Source organism: Mauremys mutica, chromosome 3, assembly GCF_020497125.1.
Source record: "Mauremys mutica isolate MM-2020 ecotype Southern chromosome 3, ASM2049712v1, whole genome shotgun sequence".
NCBI lineage: Eukaryota > Metazoa > Chordata > Testudines > Geoemydidae > Mauremys > Mauremys mutica.
In genome coordinates this window covers 114813870-114830078 of record NC_059074.1, presented here as the reverse complement: position 1 = coordinate 114830078, position 16209 = coordinate 114813870, and the positions used below count along the sequence as shown (strand labels likewise).

General features: G+C 40.4%; 1 protein-coding gene across 1 annotated transcript in view; it reads left to right on the top strand.

Moving 5' to 3' along the window:
* The window catches only part of SYNE1 (spectrin repeat containing nuclear envelope protein 1), a 468360-nt gene that overhangs the window by 388128 nt on the left and 64023 nt on the right, over positions 1 to 16209 (top strand). Inside the window, exons 116-120 of the mRNA XM_045009096.1 lie at positions 3332 to 3465; positions 4921 to 5125; positions 8572 to 8754; positions 10363 to 10509; positions 12093 to 12247. Of these exons, the coding sequence (XP_044865031.1) occupies positions 3332 to 3465; positions 4921 to 5125; positions 8572 to 8754; positions 10363 to 10509; positions 12093 to 12247 (824 nt within the window). The remainder of the gene's footprint in view (positions 1 to 3331; positions 3466 to 4920; positions 5126 to 8571; positions 8755 to 10362; positions 10510 to 12092; positions 12248 to 16209) is intronic.

Genomic DNA, 16209 nt, shown 5'->3' with positions numbered 1-16209 from the left:
TAAGTGACAATTGTCACATTTCTAAGGAATTTAAGCCCCACTTAAAGAAAGCTAAAGTGGCAAGGCTCAAATATTTGCTCATGGAGGCAGCACTTCATCCCCCATCAGACTCTTCTCACACGAAGAGCGCCCCAAGTACATTGGCCTAAGTTTGGAGAAGACCAGAAGTGACAGCAGCTCCTCAGTCCCATTCACGATACCAAAGGAAAGTCTTAGACCTTCCTCAGGCTCAGTACCTTGCTCAGGCATGTTGGTGCTGAAGCCTAATAGAGGAAGAGACTCTAAGAGACATTCAGGGAAGTGTCTCTCACTGGAGCACTCTACAGCTTAAAAAAACCTGATCGCCACCTCAAGAGCCTGTGCCAGGTCCATCAAGGGCATCCCCGAAAGATCTCTGTGGCAGAGCCGTCACTCATTGCTGCTCCCAACCACCCCAAAGATGTATGCAGCCACAGTGACCTGCTTAGCTTCTCGGTACCAGTATCTCCAGCAGTGCAAGAAAGTTTTCTGTTAGCACCGATGCCTGCAGCACCTACCTCTCTGTGTCAGGAACTCGCCATACCACTACCTCCCAAGCTTCCCCAAAGGGCAGTGCCATTTCAGTCTAAGGGCGATGTCATACAGTCACAGTTTAGGTAGACTCAGCTCATCTCCACGTTTGTCTGCTTGTGAGTCACCTGCAGTGGAATATGCATACCATATGCAAGCACTTGAAGACAAAAAGAAAGTTGCGTACCTTTCGGAAACTTCTTCTTCGAGATGTGGTCTACGTGTCCATTCCACAACCTGCCCTCCTTCCCCTCACTGTGGGAGGTAAAAAGGAACTGAGAGAGGTCGGGGCAGCTCCACCCTCTTGCGCCAACTTGCAGTGGCACGTGACAACTGAGGGTGCTTGAGCTGCCCCGATAGGTACTGCTGAGGGGAAAAAGTTTTCTGACAACTGTGCACAAGGCATGTACACGCCTACAGTGGAATTGGCATGTGCAACACATCTCAAAGAACAAGTTACAGAAAGGCAAGTAATTGGTTTTTTTTTCCTCTTTCAGGTTTCAGTGTTGCAGTGTATGTGTTTCAAACACAGTATTGCCAACCCCAAACTTTCAAAACCATGTGACTAGCTTAAAAATCATGAGGGTTTAAGAAAAATAGAGTCCTTTTTATTTGCCTTCAGGTTTCTGAGTCTTTAGGGAACACTCAGGTCACATTTTCAAGTTTTCCTTTTTAATCATGAGGGCTAGAAGCTTACACTTTTTAAAAAAACTAAAGCTGAGATTCTCACATATTCAAATGACTCCAGGAGCAGGGGATTTATGAAAAACATCAACTATCACAAGCTCATAAAAAAAACATGATCATTGAAAGCACTGCCAGCACAGAAGTGTGTTTATTTTAAAACAGTTGTTTTTGGAATTAAAAATAATTGTGGAAACATTTCATATGTCTTAGGACTTATTTAAAAATGTGTTTTATTAATAGTTAAATTGGGGGCAAATTTAAGTTGACGGTGTTGCAATGATTGGCAGTTTAGATAGATTATATACATGTCAGTGGAGTTGCAAAGATACAAGTGAAGGTGAAAATGGCATATGTGTAAATTTGCAATTCTCAAATTGAGGTCCACAGAGCACTCGCTGACAAATGGTGCTGCCTCTTTTCCTTGTTCACAGATATTACATTTCATAAAAGGCAGCAAGTAAAACTATAAATACTTTCGATTTTTTTTTCTTTGGGACAGATTGTGGGCCCAAGGTGTCACCTTACTACTTTGAGCTGACAGCCTGTACTGCCACTCACAGCACTGGAAGGGAAATAGGCTCAGCAGAAGCACTGTATTCCTCCTCTCCTTATTTGGGTGGGCAGGAGGAGGTGACTGGGCAGAGCTCCCTTGTACCCCTTCTCCCCCCGAACACATCCAGCAGCAGACAGACCCAGTCCAGTTTACGCCCTCCTTGAAGCGGCAGGGAGACTGGGAAAGGATCTGAGGCTATGCCGTCAAGAGGTGTGATTGCAGCACATCTAGGCATAGCCAAGCTAGATTTGATCAAGATAGTTCGCTAAAAATGGCAACATGGGTGGTGATATAGGATAAATGATGCAAGTATAAGTCCGACCGACCAGTACCCTGGGTACATACTCAGGTGGCTATCCAGTGCCACTGCCTGTGTTGCCACAGCTTCACTGCTGTTTTTAGCAAGCTAGCTAGATCAAAGTTAGCTCAATTATGCCTACACGTGCTGCAGTTGCAGTATAGACATACTCTTAGGACTTGTCAATGCGAACGTTTAGTTTGCAGCAAGCTGGGGTGTGAATCTACCCTTCACTAGCCTGTTGCAGACTAACTCTCCATGTGGACCCTGCTGCCATGCGCTAACACTTTCATCTACTCCCATTTCAAAGCAGGGTAGATCAGAGTTCACTAATGGACTGTTAGTGTGTGTCAGCAGGGTCCACATGTAGAGTTAGTCTGTGGAAGACTGGTGTGGGATAGACTTACATCCCAGATTGTTCTGAACTAAATGTTCCTGTAGAGCTCCCCTTAGTCACAAGTTCCTTCTCAGGCTGCACTATCCCTTGTTGAGGGTAGATTGTTAACTCATGATCTAGCCTTCAGCAATTATTGTAGCTGTTCATGAGTCCAAGGATGGGTTGGGAGGTCTCTTAACAAAGAGAGCATCTCATGATCACATTGTTTAAAATTTGAGATCCCCTAATGGCGATGATTTGAATTCCACGCTTGTTTAAACTTCTGCTCAGTATAAATAAATAGGTTAACAATATTGTTGTAAACATACTTCCTTGTGTTGCTAAGAACATCCTAAATTAATAAGCGAAATAATTTTAAAAATAAGGTTTACTTTTCACTACTTGTGCTGCTAGTTCACTTTTGTGCATTTCTGTCACTTGGACTGTGGAAAATAGACTAGTCAATTTTAATATTGTTTCTTCAGTAGTTAGCCTCCAGTCAGTTTTGCTTTTTATTCCTGATAGACTAGCATATAGTATAGTCTTTTGGTTGCAAGCACTGCATGTGAATATTTGTTTAAAGTCAATTTGTTTCGTTGAAAGGTTTTTACATTTAGGTAAATGGATTTATTTGGTAAAAATGTAATTTTTATAAAATCTAGATTTTGAGCCAAATTTAACCCGACAGTGTTTCTTTAAACATGTATTTAAGTATGATTTGAATTAATATAGGGGTAAAAATAAGAAATGTAACTTGATTTCATGAAGTCATATGACTCATGCACTTCTATGGTGAGATTAAAATCTTTTTTATTCTACAGGAGTGGAATAGATCTCAAGGTTGTTTTTCTTTTTTCTCTCTATACAGAGCCTGCAGGATGAGTTGGAAAAGCAAGAGAACAGCTTACGGAAGTTTGGTTCAGTGACAAACCAGTTATTAAAAGAGTGTCACCCACCAGTCACTGAAACACTTTCTGACTCTCTGAAAGAAGTCAATATGAGGTACAAAGTCTGCTTTTGTGTTCAACGTTGTTAAACTGAAAGTTACAGTTGAAAGCTACCAGCTCTCAAAACCTAATTTAAATATGTTTGGATTTCCTCATTTTATTTTATTTTGTTCATTGATTTTGTATGAAATATTTTAGAGCTTTAAATATACTTTAAAATTTGTAAATTGTTCAAAAATATTTAGGTTACTTGAGTCCGGAGAGGACTGAAGAAACAGAAGGGCATAACCAAGTAATTTTCCTACATAATGGCAAATGAAATTCAATGTTGATAAATGCAAAGTAATGCAAAATGGAAGGAAAAACTTAAATGTTCATATATGCATGCACCTACAGTGTTTAGATGTATTCTAAATTAAGTGTATCAACTCTGGAAGGGGACCTGGGCTTCACATAAACAGCTCAATGAAGGCCTCTCTTCAGGGTATAGCTGCAGTCAAAAAAAGCAAACAAGATGTTAGGATGCACAGGGAACAGGATGGAGAATAATACCAAAGACATCTTTATGCCATTATATAAATCAATGGCTTGCCCTCATCCTGAATACTGTTTGTAGTACTGATCATCCCATCTCAAAGAAGATACTGCAGAATTAGAAGGCTCCACAGATGAATGAGGAGAATGATTAGGGGTATGGAAAATTATCATAAGAGGAGAGATTGAATAGTTTGGGATTTTTACTTTACAGAGGAATAAGACGGGACTTGACAAAAGTATTAAAAATAATATACAATATTGAGAAGGTAAACTGGGAATTTCTTTTTTCAGTGTCTCATAGTTCTGGAAAAGTGAGTGAACTGAAGGGCAGCAAATTTCAAAACTGATAAAGGAAATGCTTTTTCACACAAAACGTGATTAGACTGTAAAACTCTTTGCCACAAGATGTCATTGCAGCCAAGAATTTAGCAAGATTTAAAGAGGGATTGTATGGATAACAAGAATATCCAAAGTTGTTATAGTTAATACTTTTTTTTAAAAGGATTTTTTTAGAAGGGATGTAACCCCTCAGACTTCAGAGCTTTAACCAATTTGTGGCTATTAGAAGTTAGCAGGAGACTGTATCGCCCCTCTTCTGCCTGCTGTGCGGTTTTTCTTGCCCCTTTTTTGCAAGCGTCTAGTGCTGGCTATTGTCAGAGACAAATATGATGCAGTATGGCAGTTCATATGAACATACATTCCTGTGTTTAAGTGCTCAGAGAATATTGTACTACTGATTTTTTTTAAAAGTATGATTTAAAACAGCATCAGTTTTATGTAATAACCATGATCTAATCTAATTTAAGTGTCATAAGAGTTACTCACTTGTTTTCTAAACCACTACTTGTCAAAGCAAACAGATGTGTAATTCTTTACGTATCTATGAACAGTATATAATTGCTACTTTAGGCCTTCTTCTGTATAGCTCTGTTAACTCACATGCTTTGACATATCCATTTGCTATATCTGCCAGGTGGAATAACCTTCTGGAAGAGATTGCAGAGCAGCTACACTCCAGTAAGGCCCTGCTTCAGCTCTGGCAGAAGTACAAAGACTGTTACAGCCAGTGCTCCTCCTCAGTCCAGCAGCATGAGGACCAAACCAATGAGCTGTTGAAGACAGCCACTAACAAGGACATAGCTGATGATGAAGTCACTACTTGGATTCAGGATTGCAATGTAAGCTCACTGCTTTAGCACAATTACCTGGGCTAATATCACAATAGGGTTTTCTATACTAAATTGTTTATCCGGGCTAATCAAAATAGTTTGAGATTTGTATGTAGGGGAGATATTTTCTCTTCACTAAAGAATCCTTCAGGCATTAACCATGGGCTTTGCCTTTCCTACCCAGATCCTACCATGGGACAAGGCCAAAGGGGCCCCCACCTTCCTGAATCAGGAATTCAGGGTACTGAGTTCTCCTGGGTTCCTCGGATTTTCTCACACAAACTTCATTCCTCATCCTAAATGTTAGTTCAGACAATTCTGTGTATTGGTCTAGGCCCATGCTAGAGGCAGATGAATTGAATTACTGTGTGCACCTATCTTTGGGCCCAATCCTTCAGTCTTTCCTTATCCAAGTCACAGTTACTTGGTCAAATATTCCCATTGATTTCAGTGGGAGTGCTCACATGAGAGAGGATTGCAAGGTTCGCTGTTATGATTTAGCCTACATACTCTAGACTGGAAAATACGTCAGGCAGAACAGAAGAGAGAAGTTTAAAATATTTTACTGCCTCTCTTTGATTGTGAAAGGACATGATGCACTCTGTTGAAATCTCAAGATTCTGCCCCTCCACCAGTTTACCCACATCTCATGTCAAAGGTACAATTTATCTCCTAAACATGGACAAATTTCTTTATTTATGAGTTACGATAGCCCATTATACCACTGCCTTTGATAGGCAGATTGTCATAGAAGGTTGCCTGGAGCACCCTCCAGCGTCAGGCCATGGCACAACAGGCATGTCAGCCTCAGTTCACTCTTTCTGAGTCCTCAGTCGCTCCACTTCAGGCTCACCTGCTTTAATAATATCCCTTCTTAGAACTGGTTATTACCAAAATATAGCTCATTGCATCTGCAACAGAAGTCCCAAACATAGTCCATCTCCCACATCTGGTGGATATAGTCTTTAAAGCCCTGCTCTTCCCAGCAAGCACCCCCCTCCTGCCCTCTCTGTGGGTAGTCCTTCCTTACCACACTCTGGTGCCATCTGCCACATGTAGGCTCTTCTGTCCCTCTGCTAGGACAGTCACACCAGCCCTATCAGCTAGAGTGCAACCCTGCTCTTCCCAGCAGGAAACCCCTACAGCTGCTCTGCTGGGAGATCATCCCTCACCAGGGGAGTATCCTTCCCTGGACCCACCTCTCTAGTGTGGAGTCAAGCAAGTATCAGCAAGTAAGCTCCTCCACTGGTCTCCTGCCATCAGCTCTCTGGCTTGGGGATGCCAGCCAGCAAACTCCTCTTCTACTATCCTGCCTTTAGCTTTCCCCAGGAACCTTCCACAGCTTCCTTCTGGGACCTTTCGCCATCCACCTGGTATCTGGCAGCTCTCACCTGCCCTTTTCCTGAATGACTCAGACTGTGCTCTAAGGCAGCCCTCACTCACTCACTGAGAGAACGTCTCCAATTCTCCCCATTCTTTATAGCCCCAGGTGCTGACTGGCCCTCTTAATTGGCCAAACTGGTAGCTTTAGATTTTCAGAAAGCTTTTGACAAGGTCCCTCACCAAAGGCTATTAAGCAAAGTAAGCTGTCATGGGATGAGGGAAGGTCCTCTCATGGATTGGTAAGTGGTTAGAAGATGGGAAACAAAGGGTAGGAATAAATGGTCAGTTTTCAGAATGGAAAGAGGTAAATAGTGGTGTCCCCTAGGGGTCTGTTCTGGGACCAGTCCTGTTCAACATATTTATAAATAATCCAGAAAAAGGGGTAAACACTGAGGTGGCAAAATTTGCAGATGATACAAAACTACCCAAGACAGTTAAGTACCAGGCAGAAGAGCTGCAAAAAGATCTCTCAAAACTGGGTGACAGGGCAACTAAATGGCAGATGAAATTCAATGTTGATAAATGCAAAGTAATGCACATTGGAAAACATAATCCCAACTATGCATCTAAAATGATGGGGTCTATATTAGCTGTTACCACTCAAAAAAGAGATCTTGGAGTCATTGTGGATAGTTCTCTGACAACATCCACTCAATGTGCAGCAGCAGTCAAAAAAGCGAACAGAATGTTGGGAATCATTAAAAAAGGGATAGATAATAAGACCAATAATATCATATTGCCTCTATATAAATCCATGGTACTTCCATATTTGAATACTGTGTGCAGATGTGGTCGCCCCATCTCAAAAAGGATATATTGGAATTGGAAAAGATTCAGAAAAGGGCAACAAAAATGATTAGGGATATGGAATGCCCTCCGTATGAGGAAAGGTTAATAAGACTGGGACTTTTCAGCTTGGAAAAGAGACGACTAAGGGGGGGATATGATAGAGGTCTATAAAATCATGACTGGTGTGGAGAAAGTAAATAAGGAAGTGTTATTTACTCCCTCTCATAATACAAGAATAGGGGTCACCAAATGAAATTAATAGGCAACAGGTTTAAAACAAACAAAAGGAAGTATTTCTTTACACAACACACAGTCAACCTGTGGAACTCTTTGCCAGAAGATGTGAAGGCCAAGACTATAAGCGGGTTCAAAAAAGAACTAGATCGATTCATGGAGGATCGGTCCATCAATGGCTATTAGCCAGGATGGGCAGGGACAGTGTCCCTAGCTTCTGTTTGCCAGAAGCTGAGAATGAGCAATAGGGGATGGATCACGTGATGATTACTTGCTCTGTTCATTCCCTCTGGGGCACCTGGCATTGGTTACTGTCAGAAGACAGGATCCTGGACTAGATGGACCTTTTGGTCTGACCCACTATGGGCGTTCTTATGTTCACCTATTCTGGCACAGAGAGTTGGACCTGCTTCATTTACTGGGGCCAGCCATCCTGTGACACAGGTCCTCGCCATTTTCATTCTATTTAGTGTAAGCTGTCAAAATATACAGATAAAAAATTGCTACCTAAAATTGCATTCATGGGTTTTGCAGGCACTTTGGCATTTCTGGTTGTGAACCCAAGTTGGATTGTTTCCTCCTGTGTTCATTTGGCATGCTTTTGCCATGAAGACAATAAGCACAAAAATATATGGATTTAAAAAATCTTCCAACTAGATTAGTTAACTTAAAAAGAGGGTGTTTCCAGTCAAAGCTGAACTTACTGATCCAAAGTGAGGTATTTTCGCTTCTAGAAATGACATCATATCAACTGATCCACGTGGATGCTTTCCACGTGTTTCTGGTCAGTGCTCAAAATTTGCATTTAAATAGCTGATCAGTCATTCCTTTTCCAATCCTTTGAACATATGTATTGAAACATGCTCTTTTCCATACTACAGAGGTCAATCAAGAGTTACTAAAAGCTTTTCTAGTGGAATGTAGTAGTATTTATGTTTAAATGTAATCAGTTTTTTTTTCATGAGTTACATTACAGATTTTGAGAACCTCAAGAGCTCAGCTGAGATTGTTTTGAATCAGAGTGATTTTTAAGCTTTTGTTCACTACAGGATCTATTGAAATGCCTGGGGACAGTGCAGGATTCTCTGTTTGTTCTTCATGAACTTGGAGAGCAGCTTAAGCAACAAGTGGAGACTTCTGCAGCAGCAGCTATTCAGTCTGATCAACTCTCCCTGAGCCAAAACTTGTCAGCCTTAGAGCAGGCTCTCATCAGGCAAAAGGCTATACTTCAGGTATGAAAAGCTTGCTTGTATTAATTGCTCCTGATCTTTCCATTCTGCCTGAAAATGTGTGCACAGAAAATTACACCCAAAGAAAGGTGCATAATCTGCACAGGTGTATTCCCTAGAGATCCATGTAGTATGTGTAGTGAAGCTAAAGGTGGGAGAATCCAACTAGCATGCCCAAACCTATAAGAGGAAATTAGGAAGGTGAATCCCAGTGCTGAAAAAGGGACAACAAACCTTGCAAGAGGGGCAGAAATTTACCATAGGAAGCTAGAAACCATGTAGCAATTGTGGACATGACAGTCAGTCCGTGTATAGAGCTAACCTCCAGATCCACAGGTACTACTTAGCTATAAGGGGCTAGGAAATATCAAGGAATCCCTCACAGTCAATAAACATGTAGGGAAACCAGGGTTGGATTTTTAAAAGCATTCATCATTAACCTAGCTCTGCTCCTATTGAAGTCAGTGAGAGTGTTACCATTTACTACAATGGGAAAAGGCCATTGCTGAATGCTTTTGAAAATCCCACTTTAAATATGTACAGAAGTCAGTAAAGAAACTGTGCTCATAAATCAGTTGCCAATGGCATGGGAAATGTCCAGTTCCACTGATTAAAGCACAACAATGGCGGCACAGCACAAGTCCTTCAGCAAACGTACACATGCATGAAAAAAGTACAGGGAAGTAGCTTATATCCAGATGGCTGTGTGCTGTAGAAAGTGCTCATAAGACTGCTGGTTCGGTTTGTTAAACCTATAAAAAATGGCATGCATGCTTGTTATTTTAAACAGTGTAAAAGAAGGGGAAGGGGGTTTTATAGCAATCTAGAATTTAACTGTGACTACTCTTAATTTTTATTAACAGTATTACTTAAGCCGACAATTTGGTTTTATAAAGGGAAAAGTTTAATTATCTCAAGACACCTTAACTATTTTTAAAATAACATTACAGTTTTAGCATTCAGTCTTGAAACCTTAAAATTAAGATAAAGCTAAGAATTTTGGGGGTTGAATTTTTCTTTTTAAATTAATTTGTGTATGTGATTTTATTTAGAATTACATTTTTGCAGAGTTTCAAGTGTTACAACAAAGCTATTTTTATGGTAAAGGACCTCCAAATCAGCCCTAATTTTTTTGAAAAGCGCTATTGTTAATTCCTTTGAACTCCTAACAGAGCTGATTTACTCGCAACTTTCTTGAAAAGTAAAGGTTTACTGCTGCCCTCTATTCATCAAACACTTAAGCATGTGCTTAAGTCCCATTGACTTCAGTGTGCATGTGCTAAGTACTTTGCTGAATTGGTGCTTTAAAGACTAAATGGTGTAAGTTTTGTTACAATCAACTCTTGTTTTCATGCCTAGCAAAAGGATTATAACCTCACTTTCAAAACAAATACAGCCTTTACTATGGAGGCAGTATCACTGCCTCTGTAATAAAAAAATATTGGTTCTACCGTGGAGAAGCAATCAGCAATCCCATTGCTACCAATGAGAATTGCTATTATGGGAGTTGGAGCATCAGGATGATTGAAAGGGCAGTGAAGAGCCCAGCAATAACATGAATATTATGTGACCTCATGTTAAGCTTTTAAATTGTGGACTTTCTTTTCTAAGGCTGGAATTCTAGACTATGAGACATTTGCTAAGAGCCTAGAAGGTCTAGAGGCCTGGATAACAGAAGCTGAAGAAATGTTGAAAGGACAAGACCCCAGTCATTCATCTGACCTCTCTACAATCCAGAATAGGATGGAAGAACTCAAAGTGAGTGGCAAATATAGACAGTATGACATTAAATTGAGGTCAGCATGATCCATGCACAGATACTCCCCACTTACGCAAGCATTCTGTTCTGAATTTTGTGTAAATCGGGAACGTATCTCCGACAATTATGCAGCTCAAAAAAAAAAAAAAAAAGCATATGGAACTTTTTCTGTAAGAGCAGATTTCCGTAAGTCAGGTTTGCACAACCCGGGGAGCGTATGTATAGTATACCGTATGCACAAAATCCACACATGCATTCACTTCTCATCAGAGGCTTCACATACACACACTAAAGACAGAAAACCAAAAGTTAATTCTGGCATTCTATTCTTAACTGCCTTCCTTGTGCCTCAGTGTAAGAAGGATCTGGGTGGGCAAACTGATTGGAATAAAATAAGTACGAAAACATCCAAACTTGAATTGAACAGATTTAGAAGTTCAGAAAAGTTTGTGTATTTTCTTTTATCTCTGTTCTCTTCATATTCCTGAACCTCTGCAGTTCATGAGCCCGGCACAGAAAGTAGAAAAGATAAAGTACCACAAAAGAAGCTCTTTTATTTCTGCCTGCATGGAAGCAGGAAGACTGTTGACATAAGCTTTGCAGGTACAAGAGGTTCACATAAGAATGATTTGGACATCCAGAACTTTGGGTGCTTACCTAAACTGAACCTTCAAACATTTGGACAGCTACCTGAATATTATGTGCTGTATCTCATTTCCTCTCATATCTGGATAGTGTCAGGAAAGAAAATAAATACCCCAATGTAACATTTCAACAGAGATGCAAGATGCATCAATGACCCCTGAATATGAAGCAGAGTTTAATAGCCTGATCCCATGAGAATGACCACACTTTGAAATTTAATATATAATCTGCTTACTATACAGGGGATTCCCAGAATACTCTGTTGGAAATTCAGGACCAGATCCAAACTTCTTCGAGTTTGGGAGTGTGCACATCCAGATTTTTGGTCTGTTACCAACTCTAGAAAGTATTACACATTTTAAAATATATCTTAACATCTGCACAAGTGGCAAGTTAAGTCAAATGAACTTTATGTAGTGATATTTTCTACACCCTAAATTAAGTAATTTCTCTTATATGCTCATTTTTAAATATCTCAATAATTAAAGTGAATGCGTATGTGTATTATACTATATATATGGTCACTTGTTTGTCTTTTTACTTCTGTCAGGAACAAATCCCTGACAGAAAGCTGATGATACCCCTTCTCCCCCACAAACCCAGTATTTCCTCCATTTTAGCCCTGCTGTTATCCTTCCACCAGAAATAGCTACAGAAATTCTCTCCACTATGTCTTAATTGGTGGGTGTACTGATCAGCACAAGAAATTTCTTTTCACGGGCTAAGTGCACTATCTTTGAAGAGATGCCTCCTTTTGCCAGGATCTAGGATTATGAGAGTCTCTTGCCTGGCAATGGAGAGCACTTACCACAAGGTGGCAATCCAAGCCATCCCAAATTTGTCAACTGGGAGCTTTCCCATAATTTTCAGATTCCAATAAGATAATTATTGAATTTCTCTGTCTATAGCTACATATGTTCTTTGTCACTTGTTCCAGAGCCAGATGTTAAAGTTCAGTAGCATGGCACCGGACTTGGACCGTCTGAACGAGTTGGGTTACAGGCTACCCCTGAATGATAAAGAAATCAAAAGGATGCAGAATCTGAACAGGCGGTGGTCCATAATCTCATCTCAGACGACAGAAAGATTCAGGTTGGGTCAGCTAGAAGGACATGTATTACTCTCTGTTAGTCATTCTGAGCTGGAAAATGCAGTTTAATGCATGGCATGTGGAACTTTGGCTTTGCCTGCACGATGTGAATTTTGGTGATATAACAAAACCAGTAAGAACATAAGAGTGGCCATACTGGATCAGACCAAAGGTCCATCTAGCCCAGTATCCTCTCTTCAAACAGTGGCCAATGTCAGGTGCCCAAGAGGGAATGAACAGAACAAGTAATCACCAAGTCATCCATCCCCTGTCACCCATTCCCAGCTTCTGGCTAATAGCCATTGATGGATCTATCCTGCATGAATTTATCTAGTTCTTTTTTGAACCCTATTATAGTCTTGGCCTTGGTCAACATCTTTTGGCAAGGAATTCCACAGGTTGACTGTGCGTTGGGTAAAAAAATACTTCCTTTTGTTTGTTTTCAAATCTGCTACCGATTAGTTTCATTTGGTGGCCCTAGTTCTTGTGTTATGAGAAGGACTAAATAACACTTCCCTATTTACTTTCTCCACACCAATCATGATTTTATAGACCGCTATCATATCCCCCTTTTTTCCCAAGCTGAAAAGTCCCAGTCTTATTAATCTCTCCTCATATGGCAGACGCTAAATACCCCTAATAATTTTTGTTGCTCTTTTTTGAGATGGAGTGACCAGATCTGTACACAGTATTCAAGATGTGGGTGTACCATGGATTTTTGGTCTTATTATCTATCTCTTAATGATTCCCAATGTTCTGTTTGCTTTGACTGCTGCTGCACATCAACTAGATGTTTTCAGAGAACTATCCACAATGACTCCAAGATCTCTTTTTTTGAGTGATAACAGCTAATTTAGACACCATCATTTTATATGTATAGGGATTATGTTTTCCAGTGTGCATTACTTTGCATTTATGAACATTGAATTTCATCTGCCATTTAGTTGCCCAATCACCCAGTTTTGAGAGATCCTTTTGTAGCTCTTCGCAGTCTTCCTGGGACTTAACTCTCTTGGGTAGTTTTGTATCCTCTGCAAATTTTGCCACCTCACTGTTTACCCCTTTTTCCAGATCATTTATGAATATGTTAAATAGGATTGGGCCCAGAACAGACCCCTGGGTGACACCACTGTTTACCTCTCTCCATTCTGAAAACTGACAATTTATTCCTACTCTTTGTTTCCTATCTTTTAACCAGTTACCAACCCATGGGAGGACCTTCCCTCTTATCCCATGACAGCTTATTTTGCTTAATAGTCTTTGGTGAGGGACCCTGTCAAAGGCTTTCTGAAAATCTAAATACACTATATCTACTGGATCCCCCTTGTCCACATGACCCCCCTCAAAGTATGATGTGGCATGATTTCCCTTTACAAAAACCATGTTGACTATTCCCCAACAAATTATGTTCATTGGTGTGTCTGACAATTTTGTTCTTTACTATAGTTTCAGCCAGTTTGCCTAGTACTGAAGTCAGGCTTACTGGCCTGTAATTGCCGGGATCACCTCTGGAGTCCATTTTAAAAATTGGCATCACATTAGCTATCCTCCAGTCATTTGGTACAGAAGCAGATGTTAGTTAGTAGTTCTGCAGTTTCACATTTGAGTTCCTTCAGAACTCTTGTGCAAATACCATCTGGTACTGGTGACTTATTACTGTTTAGTTTATCAGTTTGTTCCAAAACTTCCTCTAATGACACCTTTAATCTGGGACAGTTCCTCAGATTTGTCACCTAAAAAGAATGGCTCAGTTTTGGAAATCTCCCTCACATCCTCAACCATGAAGACCGATGCAAAGAATTAATTTAGTTTCTCCATAATGGCCTTATCATCCTTGAGTACTCCTTTAGCATCTCAATTGTCCACTGCTTGTTTAGCGGGCTTCCTGCTTCTGATGTACTTAAAAAAAATTCCTATTACTTTTTGAGTCTTTGGCTAGCTGTTCTTCAAATTCTTTTTTGGCCTTCCTAATTATATTTTTACACTTTATTTGCCGGAGTTTATTTTCCTCACTAGGATTTAACTTCCACTTTTTAAAGGATGCCTTTTTGCCTCTCACTACTTCTTTTACTTTGTTGTTTAGCCATGGTGGCTCTTTTTTGGTTCTCTTACTATGTTTTTTAATTTTGTGTTTACATTTAAGTTGAGCTTCTATTATGGTGTCTTTAAAAAGTTTCCATGCAGCTTGCAGGGTTTTTACTTTTGGTGCTGTACCTTTTAATTTTAGTGTAACTAACCACCTCATTTTTGTGTAATTCCCTTTCCTGAAATTAAATGCTACAGTGTTCGGCTCCTGTGGAGTTTTCATGGGGATGTTACATTTAATTATATTGTGGTCACTATTACCAAAGGGTCCAGCTATATTCACCTCTTGTACCCGATCCTGTGCTCCACTTAGGACTAAATCAAGAATTGCCTCTCCTCCTATGGGTTCCAGGACTAGCTGCTCCAAGAAGCAGTCATTTAAGGTGTCAAGAAACTTCATCTCTGCATCCCATCCTGAGGTGACATGTTCCCATTCAATATGGGGATAGTTGAAATCCCCCATTATTATTGAGGGTTTTTTTTTTATTTTAATAGCTTCTCTAATCTCCCTAAGCATTTCACAGTCACTATCACCATCTTGGTTAGGTGGTCAGTAGTATATCCCTACTGCTATATTATTATTTGAGCATGGAATTACTATCCGTAGAGATTCTGTGGTAAAGTTTGGTTCATTTAAGATTTTTACTTCATTCGATTCTACAATTTCTTTCACATGTAGCGCCACTCCCCCACCATCTCGACCTGTTCTGTCTTTCCGATATACTTTGTACCCTGGTATTAGTGTCCCCCATTGGTTATCCTCATTCCACCAAGTTTCTTTGATGCCTATTATATCAATATCCTCATTTAATACAAGGCACTCTAGTTCACCCATCTTATTATTTAGACTTATAGAATTTATATATAAGCACTTTTAAAACTTATCACTTTTTAGCTGTCTGCCATTTACATGATGTAATTGAATGGGACTTTTTTTCATTCTTCCTGTATAGGCTCGTCTTTCCCAAAAGTTTCTCCAGTTCCTAATAAATCTAAACCCCTCCTCTCTACACCATCATTTCATCCACGCTTTGAGACCCTGCAGTTCTACCTGTGTAACTGGCCCTGCACATAGAACTGGAAGCATTTCAGAGAATGCTACAGTGGAGGTCCTGGACTTCAATCCCTTACCTAGCAGGCGAAATTTGGCCTCCAGGACCTCTCTCCTATCCCTCCCTATGTCATTTGTACCTACATGTATCACGACCACTGGCTCCTTCCTAGCACTACATGTAAGTCTATCTAGATGTCTCAAGTCATCACAAACCCAGCTATCTATGTTTCTAATGATCGAATCGCCCATTACTAATACCTGTCTCTTCCTAATAACTGGAGTTCCCCCTGGGAGAGGATACCGCAACAGCATCTGGAAGGAGGGTCCCAACTATGGGATCATTTCCCTCTGCTCCAGTTGGATGTTCTCCTTCCCTGAGACTTTCATCCTCCTCAACAGCACAGAGGCAGTTTGATGGGGGTGAGACCGTTCTACTGTGTCCCAGAAAGTCTCATCTATGTATCTCTGTCTTCCTTAGCTCCTCCAGCTGAGCCACCCTAGTCTCCAAAGCCCATACATGGTCTGAGGGCCAGGAGCTCCTTGCACCAAATGTAGACACATGCCACCTGCCCATAGGGCAGGTAATCAGACATGCTGCATCGGATGCAATAAACTGGATAGCCCCCACTCTGTTGCAGGACTTCTGCCTGAATTCTCTTTTTGCTCCTGAAGTTAGTTCCTTTGTTGAGGTTTTGGTTTTTTGTTTTGGTTTTGGGTTTTTTTTTGGGGGGGGGGTGTGAGATTGTGGCTTAAGTTTAAAGAAGTTTAAAGAATGTTACATGTATCTTAAACTCCCTCGCAAAACTCCCCTGTTAGTCACTCCTG